This window comes from Podarcis melisellensis (genome assembly GCF_964234715.1).
Source record: "Podarcis melisellensis genome assembly, chromosome: Z".
Lineage (NCBI taxonomy): Eukaryota > Metazoa > Chordata > Lepidosauria > Squamata > Lacertidae > Podarcis > Podarcis melisellensis.
This window is the reverse complement of record NC_138547.1, coordinates 23,459,577-23,475,943: the sequence shown is the minus strand read 5'-3', so window position 1 is coordinate 23,475,943 and position 16,367 is coordinate 23,459,577. Positions and strand designations below refer to the sequence as shown.

At 46.6% G+C, this 16,367-nt stretch overlaps 2 protein-coding genes across 2 annotated transcripts in view; one reads left to right on the top strand and one right to left on the bottom strand.

The window, feature by feature from the left end:
• The window catches only part of LOC309362021 (uncharacterized protein C8orf48), a 384,870-nt gene that overhangs the window by 235,945 nt on the left and 132,558 nt on the right, over positions 1-16,367 (bottom strand). The gene's annotated exons all lie outside the window — the stretch shown is intronic.
• MTMR8 (myotubularin related protein 8) overlaps positions 15,699-16,367 on the top strand; it is a 32,126-nt gene continuing 31,457 nt past the window's right edge. Inside the window, exon 1 of the mRNA XM_081897409.1 lies at positions 15,699-15,956. Coding sequence (XP_081753535.1) covers positions 15,933-15,956 — 24 coding nt within the window. The 5' untranslated portion in view covers positions 15,699-15,932. The remainder of the gene's footprint in view (positions 15,957-16,367) is intronic.

Below are 16,367 nucleotides of genomic sequence, written 5' to 3'. Positions count from 1 at the left end.
TGTTATATTCTTGTCCCCAAATATTATTATTATTATTATTATTATTATTATTATTATTATTATTTATACCCCACCCATCTGGCTGGGTTTCCCCAGCCACTCTGGACAGCTTCCAACTGAATATTAAAAACAATACAGCATTAGACATTAAAAGCTAATGTGAGTTTCTAGTGCAGGGTGTTTTTTCTAACCTTTCAGTGGCCCTCCCTGCCCCCCCCCCCGCCAGCCTCTCAACATTAAACTTCACAGTGGGGACTACAAGCATGTTGGTGTACACTTAAATGTATATACACAAGCATGTTGTAGCTTACATATTTGCTCGAAGTGCCTTAGAATGCAATCCTATTCAAAAGCAAGATCTATTTAACACAATGGGTCTTACTCCCAGGTAGATGGCGATAGGATTGCAGCCGTAGTGTTTTGACCCTCCAAGCCACTCCATGAATAATTGGAGATAGAAATCACAGAGAAGCAAGTTTAGGAGAAACGCCCTAACAATAAGAGCAGATTGTCAGTGGCACAGACTACCCCCCCCCACACACACATACACATACCTCGTTGCAGGTACAGTATTTAAGAAGAGTCCACCATCAGGGATGCTGTAGAATCTGCAAACCTGCACTGTAGAACCTTAATTCAATAATGGGTGCAACTAGATGGCCACAAGCCGCTAAGGCCCCTTTCAAATGATGATGCCAAATATAGTCAGATTAGGCTCCTTCACGGAGAATACGCAGGTGGAGCAGCTGGTTGCTGCTTTACTTTCCATTGCACACAATAGATATTGAATCCTGGTAGGAGAGGCAAGGGGGCAGCAGTAATCAAGCACACACACTTATCCTGTCCAGTACGTCACAGCACACCAGCCTGCAATCTTTGCCTCGGAAGCACTGACAAACCTCCCAGATATAAGGATGGTTTAGCCTACTCCATGCATTTCCAGCCCACATGCAATTGAGGAATAGCGTCACCAAATGGTCATCAAAGTAGGAGAGATACAGGAGACAGCTACAACTTTAGGCTGTAAACATACCACCTGCAGTAAAATCTCAACCATAAACCACACCATAGAAGCCATTATACACATTTTTATTCATGAGCCTGTTACAAAACAGAAGCATCTGATACAAACATATTTGATACTAGAAACAAGTGCAGTTGATACAATTAAACAAGTGGTAGTGGTCATTACAGTTCAAAAATTTAATATTGTAATTCACACCTCCCATAGTAACTATGCAGATTTCCATATCTAGACTGGCATTTGCCCACCCTGAATGCTGCATTGACTGGTATGCGACAGTGAGGTTGTGAACATCTCCACACTGTTCCTAATCACAACAAACCTAAATACTGTTTGAGAGAACTAACATGGTTGGTGAAGAACACACTCTTAAAGATCATTTTGGGGGTTTATCCATTTTCTGCATCGCAAAAGCAACTTGAAGGTGACCTGCCACTGTACCCAGTAAACCATGTTGGAAACAGAGTTGTCCCTCTCCATACATCAGCGGTCAACATCAGAATCAGAATCGGATTCCAGATATGATGCTGAAACATTCCCAGCAGCATCTCTTTGCAAGATAAGCCACATGACAGGCCCATTCTCTCCATTTACAGGACGACGTACACGATACTGTACATAAGCTAGGCGGGGATTTTGTGAGGGTGGATTCCCAAAAAACGCAGAGGCTCCAACATTAGATGGTGATTGACTTTCTTCATAAGAGGGAGGGGGGCCATCAACATAGGGAGGAGGGGGGCCTTCAAAATAGGGGGGAGGAGGGCCTGCAATATAAGGGGGAGGAATGTCAATGAGATGGTGTGGTGGAGGAGAGTCCAGCTGAATCTGCTCCAGGGGTTCATCGAATGTGTCCTCATCCCGGAGGTCTCTTCTGCGACGGTAGTAGCTTATCCTGCAATGGCAGAAGGTGTTCCAAGCTAATATGGCAGAGGCCAGCAGAGTGAAAAACGGGAAGGAACCTGGAAAACAGAAAAGTCATAGAATCAGAGTTGAAAGGACCCCAAGGGTCATCTAGTCCAACCCCTCCAATGCAGAAATCTTAGCTAAAGCATCCATGACAGAAGAAAAGGCTAGTCAACTATTGTTACAGAAATCCCATTTCCCCCAGCTAGTCATTTTAGCTTATTGTGGATCTTAATTATTTTTGGATTCTTTTAAATAGCTGGTTTTACTGATGATTTTATTGTTTTACTCCTTTATGTAAGATGCGCTCCTAAATTTGCAAAGCCAGGGAATCTCCAGAGTCAGACAGGAGGAAATATGGGACAGCAGGGGCTCCGAGTGTATAAGACTGAATTAAAGAAGGTGAGAGCGAGGGGTTCACAATCCACATTAAGACGAGGTATAGACCGGCCCTTAGTGGATTATCTTTAAGAGAAACAGTGGCGTAGCGTGGGTTGTCAGCACTCGGGGCAAGGCAAGTAATTTGCGCCCCCTAACCCGTGGATTTGCGCTCCCTAACCCGTGGATTTGTGCCTCCTAACCCTAACCCCCAGATGTTGCGCCCGGTGCGGCCGGGCCCTCCTGCACCCCCCACGCTACGCCACTGAAGAGAAAAGCTAATTTGTTCGGCGTGCAGAGTTTTCCCAATGAGCAGACCCGGAGCGAAGAGCATTGTCCCGGCGCCCCGTGCCCCCCCCCTTCCCTTTTCCACTACACCACTAACCCAAGGGGAAGGAGAGCGAGAGAAGAGAAGGCTAGAGCTTTGATCTGAAGGGAAAAGCCAGGAGGCTCCAAAGGGTGGGGAATATAGCTATTCAATAGGACAGACTTATTTCCTACCTACCCCCCCCCCCCAAAAAAAAAGTCGCCCTCAAGTTGGTGGGCGAAGTAGGCTTACCTCGCCGTGCGGGACTTTCAAACGGAAGTTTTGTTATCCGTAGACCTGCGGCAGGCTTCTGTTGCTGTTTCTTTAAACCGGTCTTTCCCAACTCGTAACAGCGAGGCAAGATGTCATTCCCGCCGCGCTCCTTGGAGTCAACGGCTCCGAACCCGTATCTCCAGGCTGGGCACATTTCGACCTCGGGGCACAATTGGACTTCTATGGCCAAAAAAAGTAGGATCCAAGACACAGCCTTCGCCATGGTGCACACGGACTCGAGGGATCCCTTCAGAGCGCGACACCACCTTTCCAAAGTCGCTGCTCCTCTCCACGAACAACTTGCTTCCACTCTCTCCGTCTAACAATCCTGATTAACTAAACAGCCTCTTCGCCTCTTCCCTACATCAAACTGTCCTTGACGAGGCCTTAGTCGCTCTGCGTTTTAAAGAAACATGCACGAGCATCCCAGGGTCACATGAAAACCAAAGGAAACAAGGCAGAATTCCCTGGAAACTGCCTGTGAGAGTTCCACCAACTTATTGTGCTCTCATGAGAATGCATTTTGTTTTCTCATTGTGGGGGTAGGGGACGGCGTGAAAAAACTGCTGGGCATAGATGGCATAAGCTATAGTCTTCTCGCTTTGTTTTATAATGACAGTACTTCTAAAAAGAAATCCTGGGTAGGTGAGAAGTCTACGTGTTTCAAGCACAAACACAAATTTAAGTAGGTATAGACGTGTTTTCACCCTTAACATCGTTCTTTAGACTTCTTCGCCGCTAAGAAAGCTAGGAGCTCCTTGAGCCCAGGGCTTGCTCACACACACCCTCGCCCACTTGATGGGTCTGGGCCAGACGGGGTGGGATGAGGGCCTGCAGGTGCAATTCATATCATCAGCACGAGAACAGTGCGTTAATTATTCTGTGATCCTATACCTGCGTTGCTGCATTGTTGCTATCTGCAAGAGTGCTGTTGTACAGTAGCGCAATGAAAGTGGGGTGGGGTGGGGGAAGGGGGGAAAAGACCCAGAACCAAAAAAACGAATCACAGATTTAAGTCGGTATAGGAGTAAGTAACCAGAACGTGTGGTAATGCAAAAGGTAACAGGATTTCAGCAATAATTTTCTGGACATGCGTCGGTTGAAAATGAAACAGCATGTCCACCCCAAAGCTTCTGCAGGCGTAAACAGTACTGAAAGAGGGGCTGCTCCTACCTGCCCCACACACTTTCGTGAACGCACAATAAAAATTATGTCTAGAGCGGTCCTCCATATAAGCAAGCAAGCAAATAACGCTGTATCCCGTTCTCATATTTCGCAGCTAAGACAAGGAATAAAGATAAATGTGCGGGGTGGGGCGGGGATTAACCCACTTTTCTTACCTAGACTCCAAACACTCCCCAATAATGAATGTGTGCAGCATTTTCTTCTTCTTCATGGAATCATAGAATTGTAAAGTTGGAAGGGGCCCTAAGGGTCATCTAGTTCAACCCCCTGCAACGTAGCAGTCTTTTGCCCAATGTGAGGCTCGAACCCACGACTCTGAGGTGAAGCATCTCATGCTCTCTGTTTAACTATAACAAGGATAACTTAACAACAACAAAAAAGTGGCACTGAGCACTGAAGCACAAATTTGGCTCTCAATTTCCCGGCTGCCAATGCAAATAGAGAAATACGCAATGTGGCATGATTTTCCATATCGAACTGCAAAAAGCGCACAATCTCACTTGATTTAACAAAATTCCTCCCGAAGTTACATTCAAACGGACTTCTTAGAAGTGTTCTGATTTTTTTACTTTTTTTACTTTTAGTGCTAAGAAAAGCCTCTTTGCTGCAACACACGCGGTAAAACAGGGTTTCCCAAAGTTGGGGCTTCAGCTGTTTTTGGACTACAACTCCCATCATCCCTAGCTAGCAGGACCAGTGGCCGGGGATGATGGGAGTTGTAGTCCAAAAACAGCTGGCGACCCAAGTTTGGAAAACTTTACCTTAAAGGTTGGCATCAAAAATAGTAGGTTTATTTCTGTATTTCCCTTTTTAATATCTGGGTTTTGATGCATTGAGAAAACTCTGTGAAGGATTACTTTGGTCTGAGATTAACTAATCTAAATTTTCCTCTAATTCTCCTTAACACATCTCAATCTGACACAAACTAACCTGTGAATCCAAGAAAGGAAATTGTACAAAATCTTACTTCTAATATGGTTTTTCTTTTTCTTTTCTTTTTTTTTACTCAGCATCTGGTATTTTGAGCGTTTTGAACAGGAATAAAACAGGGCAGCACTGAAAAAAAACTTTGATTAAAGTTCAGCTGGACCCTGATTCTGAAAAGTGGCATTAAAAGTGTATTCCTGCATAAGTCTACTCAGAAGTAAATCTCATTAAATAATCTCATGATGAAAGTGACTAATAAATTTAATTATTTATTAAATCAGCAAGAAAATACTATCTTAGAAGCAATGGGAGAGGAGGACTCACTGCCTAATGTAATCAGAGAGTCTGGTTTCCTACTTCACACCTATGCAATGTGATGCACATGTGCAAGATAATGTTATGTGATCAGCTCCACACAGATCCTATCCTATGAAGAGCACTTTGTGCCACATGAACCTGCATAAATATTATGATAAGGATGCCATATGTCCAGTTAAAAATCGCTGGAATATCCAGGAAAACCTGGACATGGCAGCCCATGTTGGTAGTGTAGATTTCGGGCTCAACAATTTGAAGGGGAGGGAGCTCAACAACTGGGGGGTGGGGTGGGAGAAAGCTCAACAACCTTTGTGTCCAGATTTTCCATTTTTGAAATATGGCAACCCAAATTATGGTCACTGATGAAGGCTTCTCTCCACATCCAGGGGCCAGTCCCACCATGCCAGTGGGTTGAAGCAACCAGGTCGTTATTACTGCCTGACTTCCCTTGAAATGTGAAATCACACTCCCATGTTGGGTAGCTCAGTTGGTTAGAACCTGGTGCTGATAATGCCAAGGTTGCAGGTTCAATCACCGTATGGAACAGCTGCATATTCCTGCATTGCAGGGGTTTGGACTAGATTATTCTCAGGGTCCCTTCTAACTCTACAAGTCTATGGATTATATATGTTCTAGAACAACCTCCCACAACTTGGGGGGGGGCCTCCAGATGTTTTGAGCAACTGGGAATCTGCTGTATCAGTGATTCCCCATGCAGGGTACTCTGACACATTCCCAGTGTTGGTTTGCCAAAACAAGTTATGCTCTCCATTTTGCTTTTGCTATGTTTGGGCTCAGTGGTAGAGCATCTGCCTTGAATGCAGAAGGTCCCTGGTTCAGTCCCCAGCATCTCCAGATAGGGCAAGGAGAGACTTGCTGTCTGAAACCCAAGACAGACTCTGCCAGTCAGCGTAGACAATACTGATCTAGATGATCCAGTAGTTGGACTAGGTAAAAGGCAGCTACCCATCCTCTTATAATGGCTGCTGCTTTTCTGTTTCTCTAATCATGTCAATGTTTTCACGACCCTTATCAAAAACAGCAAATATGCATACAATCAAGTCCAGCTGGGGATCTGGGAAGAGAGAACAGGAGTTCAGAGAGGGGAGTAAGTTCTGTGACCTTGCTGCTCAACTCAATCTTTTTATTAAAGATTTGGTTTGTGGTATTTTGAGTATTGTAATTTTGCTGTTCTTTTTATTGATAATAATTTAGTGCAATTGTTTAGAGTGAATTTCTGTACAATTATTATTTGCTGATATTCTGAGAGTTAATTTTATTGTGTACTTTTATTGTCTAATGAATTATTTAATATGGCTTTAAGTTGTTTAAGCCATATTTTTTATTTTGACTTATTTGCATTGGATCGCATTGTTAAAAAAAATTGTCTTTGTTTTATATTTTGTTTTTTCTTCAGCTTGTAAAGCACCTTCTGTATAGGAATATAAAAAGGCGATATATAAATCAAAAGTGATGGTGATGATGATCTAGCTGTGAAAAGAGGGTTGGTCCTCTTGTGCATGAGTAATGATGAAGAAATAGGAAGCTGAAAGGAGGAGGAAATGGAGGGATGTGGAAAGCTATCAATGACTAGTAGCTGTTATGGCTGTGTTCGACTTCAGGTCTGAGGCATTGTGCCTCTGTATTCCAGTGGTGAGAATGCTGTTGTGCTTGAGGCATGATTGTGGGCTTTCCATGGCAACCAATTGACCACTGTGGAGACAAGATGCTGGCCGAGGTGGGCCTTTGGCCTGGTCCAGCAGAGCTCCTTTTTTTAAAGCAAGGGTATATGTGTTGGTCAATAATGCAATTACTCAAAATTTTTATGAGAATAAAAAAGATGCTACAAAATCTTGGCTCTTCTCTATTGGCCTGCTGAATCCCTGGCTCTCTTGAGGTTATCTGGATTTTCCTTCCAATCAATCTCTCTTCCCTTTCCCACAATTGTTGTTGTACAACTATTGTTGTACATAGTTCAGTCTGTATTCTTTTCCCCCAAGTGCCTTGAATTGGTGTTGGCTTCACTGCATAATCTTCTTGGGTATCCGAGATCTGCTTGTTTTCTAAGTGTGCCAGGAGGGTAATTGCAGTTTCTCATCACTGATCCAAACAGTGTAGTTACAATGACAGTGCCAGCCCTACTATTAGGCAAAGCAAGGTGACTGCCTTTGGCCATGGCTGTTGAGGGAAGGTGGGATTGCGCCTGCCCAAACACTAGCCATTCCCATCCTCTTGAGCTGGCAGAGTACGGACTGCAGTGCTGCTGGGTTGAGCTGGCTGGACCTCTCACCTAGGGGCTTTCTTCTAATATTCCACAGATAGTATTCCATTGGGAAAGGACCCTAACTGAGCCACCAGGTAGAAAAACAGCTGATCCCAACCACACATTCCAGCAGGCATGATGACAAACCCATGTGCCACACAAGTTTGTGCCACTTTCAGGGCTCGAGTCAGGTGCAGGTCAGCAAGGAAAACAAAAACAACAAATCACCTGAGGCCAGTGAAGTTAAATCTTTATTCAAGGAAACCAACCACAAAGCTCAGGCCTAGTGGTCTCAACAACCAGTGTGGTGAGCCAATGTGGTGTAGTGGTTAAGAGCGGTGGACTCATAATCGGGTGAACTGGGTTCACTCCTGCACATGCAGCTGTTGGGTAACCTTGGGCTAGTCACACTTCTTTGAAGTCTCTCAGCCCCACTCACCTCACAGAGTGTTTCTTGTGGGGGAGGAAGGGAATGTTAGCCGCTTTGAGACTCCTTTGGGTAGTGATAAAGTGGGATATCAAATCCAAACTCTTCCCAGAAGGTCCTGCCCCAATGAAGCAGTTGTGAGGACTAAAGGTCCCCACCTTCCCTCCCTTCTCTAAGGTTCTTCCTTGCCAAGGTTTTTACCACACAGTACCAATCTGTGACTGCACACAACTAATCTCTGTTCTGCTCTTTTCATTTCTCTGTGCATTATCAGAGACCAGCAGGGAGTGGGGTTGGTCGCAACAGGAGGGGGCGATTCCCTGAACTGCACTCTGCTCAGGCCTCTTCCTTCTTCCCAGACCTTGTTACCTCTTCAGCTTTTGACAACTTCTCCTCCAAGTCTGCTCCTCCTTCTCCCTCTGACCACATAATCGATCACAAGACGTGTCACAGTCACACCATTTGAATGGCAATAATAATAATAATAATAATAATAATAATAATAATAATAATAATAATAATAATAATAAATTATTTATACCCCACCCATCTAGCCACCCTCAGCGGCTTCCAACAGAATATTAAAAACAATACAGCATCAGACATAAAAAACTTCTCTAAACAGGGCCGCCTTCAGTTGTCTTTTAAAAGTAAAATAGTTGCTTATTGCCTTGACATCTGCTGGGAGGGTGTTCCACAGGGCAGGCACCGCTACCAAGAAGGCCCTCTGCCTGGTTCCCTGTAACTTGGCTTCTCACAGCGAGGGAACTGCCAGAAGGCCCTTGGCGCTGGACCTCAGTGTCTGGGCTGGATGATGGGGGTAGAGACACTCCTTCGGGTATACAGGACCGAGGCCGTTTAGGGCTTTAAAAGTCAGCACCAACACTTTGAATTGTGCTTGGAAACGTACTGGGAGCCAATGTAGGTCTTTCAAGACTGGTGTTATACAGTCTCGGCGGCCACTCCCAGTCATCAGTCTAGCTGCCGCATTCTGGATTAATTGCAGTTTCTGAGTCACCTTCAAAGGTAGCCCCACATAGAGTGCGTTACAGTAGTCCAAGCGGGAGATAACTACTCTGGCAAGACAGTCTGTGGGCAGGTGGGGTCTTAGCCTGCGTACCAGATGGAGCTGGTAAACAGCTGCCCTAGACACAGAATTAACCTGTGCCTCCATGGACAGCTGTGAGTCCAAAATGACTCCCAGGCTGCGCACCTGGTCCTTCAGGGGCACAGTTACCCCATTCAGGATCAGGGAGTCCTCCATACCCCATTCAGGATCCCCTGTCCCCCAAGAACAGTATTTCTGTCTTGTAAGGATTCAACCTCAATCCATTAGCTGCCATCCATCCTACAACAGTCTCCAGGCACTCACACAGGACCTTCACTGCCTTCACTGGTTCCGATTTAAAAGAGAGGTAGAGCTGGGTATCATCCACATACTGATGAACACCCAAACTCCCTGATGGCAATGCCAATTCATGAAGGATATGAATATCTATGAATGTCTATTAGCCATGATGGTCTCTGAATACCTAGCACAATACTTTGCTGATAACATATTCCTTATGACATCCTATAAGGCGGTGGCATAGGCCAATGCATCTGTGATGCCAGTTTGTTGTCAGCTTCTCTAGCTCCACCACCAAACTGGCAGTAAGAGATATATCAGTGAGTTGAGAGGATTTTCATTTCTGACTCTACCAGATGAAGGGCTGTGGCCCACTTGGAATTAAGCACTTCCCTAATTTTTTGAATGTGTTCATTTGAACCTCAGTCGCTGCTTTTGCTAGCTTTAAGGCCTCTCTGTGCCTTGTTGTCAACTAGCCTGCTGGTAGAGGCTGAAGCATAGGAAGCTGTTTTATACTGAATCCATCTAGCTGGCAGCAGCTTTCCAGGATTTTAGACCAGGGAGCCCAACCTGGAGATGCTAGGGATTGAACTTGGGACCTTTGTTTACAGAAGTGGATACATTCACATTAAGATATGGGTCTTTTCTAAATTAGTAGTTATGATGGCCCTTCCCATAATTTGCTCTTAGGTGATGGAGCTTCTGCGACCTCCTGTCAGGAGAATCAGGAGACATTGCCTGCATGCAGATTGAAAGGTGGGTGGTCTCAATAGGATTTAAGGACTTCCAAGCAGGAAAAACCCTGTTGATCGGGAAGACTTGGAACTAAGCAGTGGCGTAGCATGGGGGTGCAGGGGGGGCCAGCCGCACCGGGCGCAACATCTGGGGGTTAGGGTTAGGGGGCACAAATCCACGGGTTAGGGGGCGCAAATTACTTGCCTTGCCCCGGGTGCTGACAACCCACGCTACGCCATTGGAACTAAGCCGTCACTTTGCCAAAGGAACAAGCCATGTTCCCACTACTCCTGTTTTAGGGAAACTCCTAGACTCAGTCCCCATGAGAGATGATATAGGGGTGTACCAAACAGGGCCTCCTCCTGGGTGGCATCACAAATGTGGAATAGCTTCCCCAAGAAGGCCAGCTTGAGAATCTAGCTTGGTCACTTTCAGCACTGCATTAGAACTTTATGATGATTATAATTCTTCTGCAAACACCTCACTTTTCAGTTTTCTTATTAGCTGTTTTCTCCAGCTTTAGATTTCAGCACCTTGTTTACAGTATTGAGCTTTGTGCCTGTGACCTGTGGCTAGGATTTCTTCTTCTGCAGTTCTTCTTCAGATCAAAAGTTGGAAAATACAGTGGAATAAATTACCCATTAGTGATTATTCACTTTGCTCTAATTGCAAACAATCTAAAGAAAACTGCATGGGATAGGCAGCTCAAGATTCATCTATCAGCTTTCTCAGCTCTGCTGGAAGCAGATTGAGCGTCAGGGGATTTTTGTTTTTCATTCCTTTCAATTCACAATATCCAGCTACGCAAGAACAACACACTTGTTTAAGCATTGCCTTATCTCTTTTGTAGCTTTCAGGCTTTGCTAGCAAGGCCTTCATTAAAGGGGGAAGTTCTAAATTTGTGCAGCTTGGGTCTCAGCAACCTAGGAGGCTAAATGTAATGGCAAAAAATAAATACTTTGCTTTAAGTGACTTACAGCATAATCATTTCAGATTTCAGGGAATTGGGAAGAGCCCTGCTTCTCACTTTAAATGTCTAGTCTTAGTCTTATTTTAAATGTCTACTCTTAGATATGTTTAAGCTAAAGTTATAAATGAAACATACTTTTACTGTGTTTATTGCAGCAGAGCTGTGTTCTTCAGAATAACTCAAGGAATGTTGTCAGAAAAGGTCACCCCACCTTTGTGGGTGTAAAGGAGATTTGCTTTTTTGGCAAACATGCAGATAAATTATGGTTTAAAGCTGCTTGTCTGCTTCACTCTTCCACCTGTTTGGCACCGTAGTTTCTTTAGTTCAAGGTCTTCTAGAAATGGAACAAACACTATAACTATGGTTTGCCAGTTCAGATATGGCTCTAAATCACAGGGGTATGCATACCCCTAAACATTTTGTGAAACTAAGTTTGGCCTCATTGAGGGGCAGTATTTCAAGATGAGTAGAAAAATGAGAGTACCCTTAAACATTTTTTTAAAGAAAAAAGCACTTTATATAGATATGTGCCATATGCATAGAATTAGGACCCATTGCAGCTGAGAGCCCCCAAAGTTATTAGCATACATTGCTAACTAAGAGGATATCACTAAAATGTGACTACAATGAATTGTCATAGCTGAATTCCAGTTTGTAAGTTAGTTGCATCGCTTCCACTCCTCATTTCTCACACTGCCTGATTATAGTCAGCAGAGGACAGTCCATTAGGGCAGGGGCCACCAACCTGGCACCAGGTCTTATTTGGCACCCCTGAGCTTTTATTTTTTAAAAAAAAAAATGGTAGGGAAGCACCGCTCGCCTACTTTTCCCGGACGCTTTCTCCAGCTGAACGGAATTACAGCCAGCTCGACAAGGAGGCATTGGCACTTGTGGCTGGAGTAAAGAGGTTCCACGAATACCTCTATGGGAGAACCTTTGACCTCATCACTGACCACAAGCCCCTCCTGGGCCTCCTCGCCAGCGATCAAACAACTCCACCGGTCCTCTCGCCACGCATGCTGCGATGGACTGTCTTTCTGGCAGTGCCCTGGAAAATTGATGGGTCACGCCAACACTCTCAGTCGTTGCCCACTTCCACCGCTTGTGGAAGACCCGGCTCCTGCTTCATCACTCCTCCTAATTGAGAACCTTCCAGCAGCGCCAGTATTGGCCGCCAATGTAGCCTCTACATCTGCCCAGGACTGCATCATCAAACGTGTACTCAACTGGGGGTGGAGGGGGTGGCTGGAAGGGTCTTTTGCACCAGAGTTCCAGCCGTTTGCAACCAGACAGCATGGGCTCTCGGCTCATCGCGGCTGCCTACTGTGGGGAGACCAAGTCGTGGTTCCCCAAAGACTCCGCCAATGCGTCCTCGAGGCTCTGCACATTAGCCACCCAGGGATTGTCAAAATGAAGGCGTTGGCTCGGTGTTATGTCTGGTGGCCTAACATGGACGATGCCATCACTTCGTGGGTTGACTCCTGTCAAGAATGCCAAGAGTCGAGACCTGCACCACCGGCAGCTAAGGGCAACACCTGGAAGATGCCCAAGGCACCCTGGTCGAGGGTGCACATCGATCGTGCTGGCCGCTTTCACAGCTGGACCTTTATGGTAGTGGTAGAGGCCTATTCCAAATGGCTGGAGGTCACCCTGATGCCCTCCATCACTCCCGAAGCTGTCATCCGGGTGCTGCGGAGCCTCTTTGCAACTCATGGGTGTCCTGATGTCCTCGTCTCAGACAACGGACCTCAGTTCACGTCGGGCACCTTTGAAAGGTACCTCTTGGGGCTTGGCATCCGCCATGCCCTAACAGCGCCATTTCACCCAGCCAGCAACGGGCAGGCAGAAAGAAAGGTACATTCAGCAAAAGAGGCCCTGGCGTGCCTAGAACAGAGGGAATGGCACGAGCAGGTCACTGAATACTTGCTCATGCAGCACATCACCCCTCATGTAGCCACAGGGCGGAGCTTGGCCGAACTGCTAATGGGCCGCCACCTCGACTGGCTGCACCCAGACTTTGATGTGGCCAAGCCCACGGGCTGTACTAATATGCCACAGTCCTTTATTCTGGGGAATCAGGTTTTTGCCTGGAACTTTGTGGATGACATTCCTTGGGTGCCAGCCACGGTAGTGGGAGACACAGGGCCCCGTTCGTACCAGGTGGCACTCAAGAACGGACACTTGTGGCGCTGGCACATAGACCAGCTAAGGCGCAGGCTTTGGGATTTGGACACTACCGCTGTGTCCACTACCCCAGCTCCAGAGCAGTCGCTAATGGAAGGCGAGGCTCTACCTACATCTTCCTCACAAACTGAGGGCATGGAGCCAAGCCAAGCCATTTCGGTAGGTCGGCCTGGCTCTCCAGAGACTCGGACCACACCCATACCACTGACCGTCCACCGAGTCCGCCCATGGTTCCTTCGACAGCAGCGGAGCCAGGGAACTTGGGCTCAATGCCACATTTGGTCACACAACAGTCGCAGTCAGAATCAGGCAGCCACCCGGAGTCTGGTACTGGCCCTTGGAGGTCTGGCAGGGTTTCCAGGCACCCAGCTTATTTAAAAGACTATGTTCACTGGACAAACCGCACATGTAAAGCTGTATGATGAATAGGCTCAATTAATATGCTTATGTGCCTTACTGAAACCAATAAGGGTATTGCTGTATGTAATGGAACCACTATGACTGTAACTACAGTGGTACCTCAGGTTACATACGCTTCAGGTTACAGACTCTGCTAACCCAGAAATAGTGCTTCAGGTTAAGAACTTTGCTTCAGGATGAGAACAGAAATCGGGCTCCGGCGACGTGGCAGCAGCAGGAAGCCCCATTAGCTAAAGTGGTGCTTCAGGTTAAGAACAGTTTCAGGTTAAGTACGGACCTTCGGAACGAATTAAGTACTTAACCTGAGGTACCACTGTAATGCCTTATCTCGGTGGGGAGAGGTGTTATGTATTGAAGTTCTCACCCTGGCCACCAGGGGTACTGTGCATATAAAGTCATACCTCACATTAAATATGCTTCATGTTGAGCATTTTCAGGTTATGCTCCGCGGCGACCTGGAAGTAATGGAATGTGTTACTTCTGGGTTTCGCCTCTCGCACATGTGCAGACATTCAAAATGACGTCAGATGCAGATGCGCAGTCGTGGGTTGCATTCTACTCAGGATGCGAACGGGGCTCCTGAACGGATCCCGTTCGCACCCAGAGGTACCACTGTAGTTTTCACTCAGGTCCACATCAGTTAATTTAGGTGGAAACCCTGGGGTGTTGTTACAATGTTGACAGCCGGCTGCCTATAAAAGCAGTTCCAGCTTACTATAAAGAACCACTTGGAGAAATCTCTGTGTCGTCTGCTTTGTCAACCTACTACTTAATAAAATACATACATATTTGCTTCTTATCTCCCAGGAGAGGAGGGGACATGACATCACACAGAGCCTTCTCTGACAATCCTGTTTCTATGGTCTGCCTATCAGCAATGCAGCTCTATGGTCTTAACCACATGTTAACTAGCAAGAATACACATCGTTAGCTTTGACTGCATGTCTTCCACAGTTCTCACAGTGGCCAACCAGATGCTTTTATGGGAAACCTGCAAGCAGAACCCAAGTACAAAGCAGAACTCTCCCTTCCTGCAGCTTCCAGACCCCTGCCTGTACGGGCCAGTCTTGCCAGACTCTAGGGTTGTGCGCTCATCTCACTCTATAGGCTGGGAGCCAGCGCTGTCCACAGACACTTCCGGGTCACGTGGCCAGCATGACAAGCTGCATCTGGCGAGCCAGCGCAGCACACGGAACGCCGTTTACCTTCCCGCTGGTAAGCGGTACCTATTTATCTACTTGCACTTTGACGTGCTTTCAAACTGCTAGGTTGGCAGGCGCTGGGACCGAACACGGGATTCGAACAGCCGACCATGCGATCGGCAAGTCCTAGGCGCTGAGGTTTTACCCACAGCGCCACCTGCGTCCCATTCCTGCTTCCAGCTACTGGTATTCAAAAGGATTGCTGCTGGCAACTGTGGTAATAGAGCACAGTCATTGCTGCTAGCAGCCATGGATAGCCCTCTCATCCATGAACTTGTCCAATCCCCTTTAAAACAATCTAGGTTGAGGGCTGTCTCTTTTCCTGTGGCAGAGAGTTCCATAGCTTAACCATGCACTGCATGGAGAAGTATTGTCTTGTATCCATCCTGAATCCTCCAACCTTGCTCTTTCCCTGCTTATCCAATGCAGAGACATATGCATATAGTTTTTGAATTTGAACTCGGTGCAGTCTGTATCTGAGTAAATATACTTAGGCTTGTACCATCATCCTGCAATCCTGTGCAATGTGACTTGCTCGCTCCATGTAAACGTGTATAGGGTCAGGGCTCTCTGATTGACGGATACCTGTTTACACTTATTTTCAAGACCGCTCCGTATTTTGGGAAAATCTGGAAATATAAATAGGCAACGCAGCAAAGGCCACAATTTTCCCCACAGAGCCAGTTGTGTACTATTATCATTTGTTGGTGGTGGTGATGATCATAGCACTAACGTGTTTCTCTCCCTGGATCTCTTTCCCCGGCCTCTACTCCCAAGCGGTGTGTTTCGAACTCAAGCCTTGGCGGAGGTCCTCTCCTCCGCCTGTTGCCTGGTGAACGGTGCCCTTACGCAAGATGGCGCTTGAGGTTTCAGGCCACGGAGCAGGCCTCCGTCGGACTCGGAATCTCGCGAGGTTCGGTGAAGAGACGGGGCTGAGGTTCTGAGGAAGAGGCCGGGTTTTTTTTTGTTTTCCTTTTTTGCGGCGCGGGCGGGGAAGGTTCGGTCGAGGGTTCCGCCGCGAGGTAACCGGGCAGAGGCGCCCAGCTTTGGGGTGGGCCTCCCTCAGCCATGGAGCACATCACGACGCCCAAGGTAAGGGGTGATGTGTGTGTGATAGAGAAATGTGACAGGTGCTGGCCATTCCTCCTCATGAGGCTTTTTCAGCCACCTCCCACCCCCCAAATTTTCAGCTGGTCCTTCCCATCCCCAGACAACGGAGGAGAAGAGGGCGAGGAAGGCCTGTTGTGGATATTTCCTTCTTCTCCCCCCAACCCCCCCCCCTTTTGGTAAACCATATGCAGTGTAATGTAAGGGGTCCCTGAGCACGTGCAGAGTGCATTTCATGTCTGTATGTCCGCCTTTCTGGTGTCTTATGCCCCAATCTCCTATTTGCTTGGCCAGGACGGGAGGGTGCGTGCTACAACCCTTTAAAAAATATCACTATAGTAAAAATAAATAAACATACATACCAATGAGTAGAATATGCAAAATGGAACATTATTA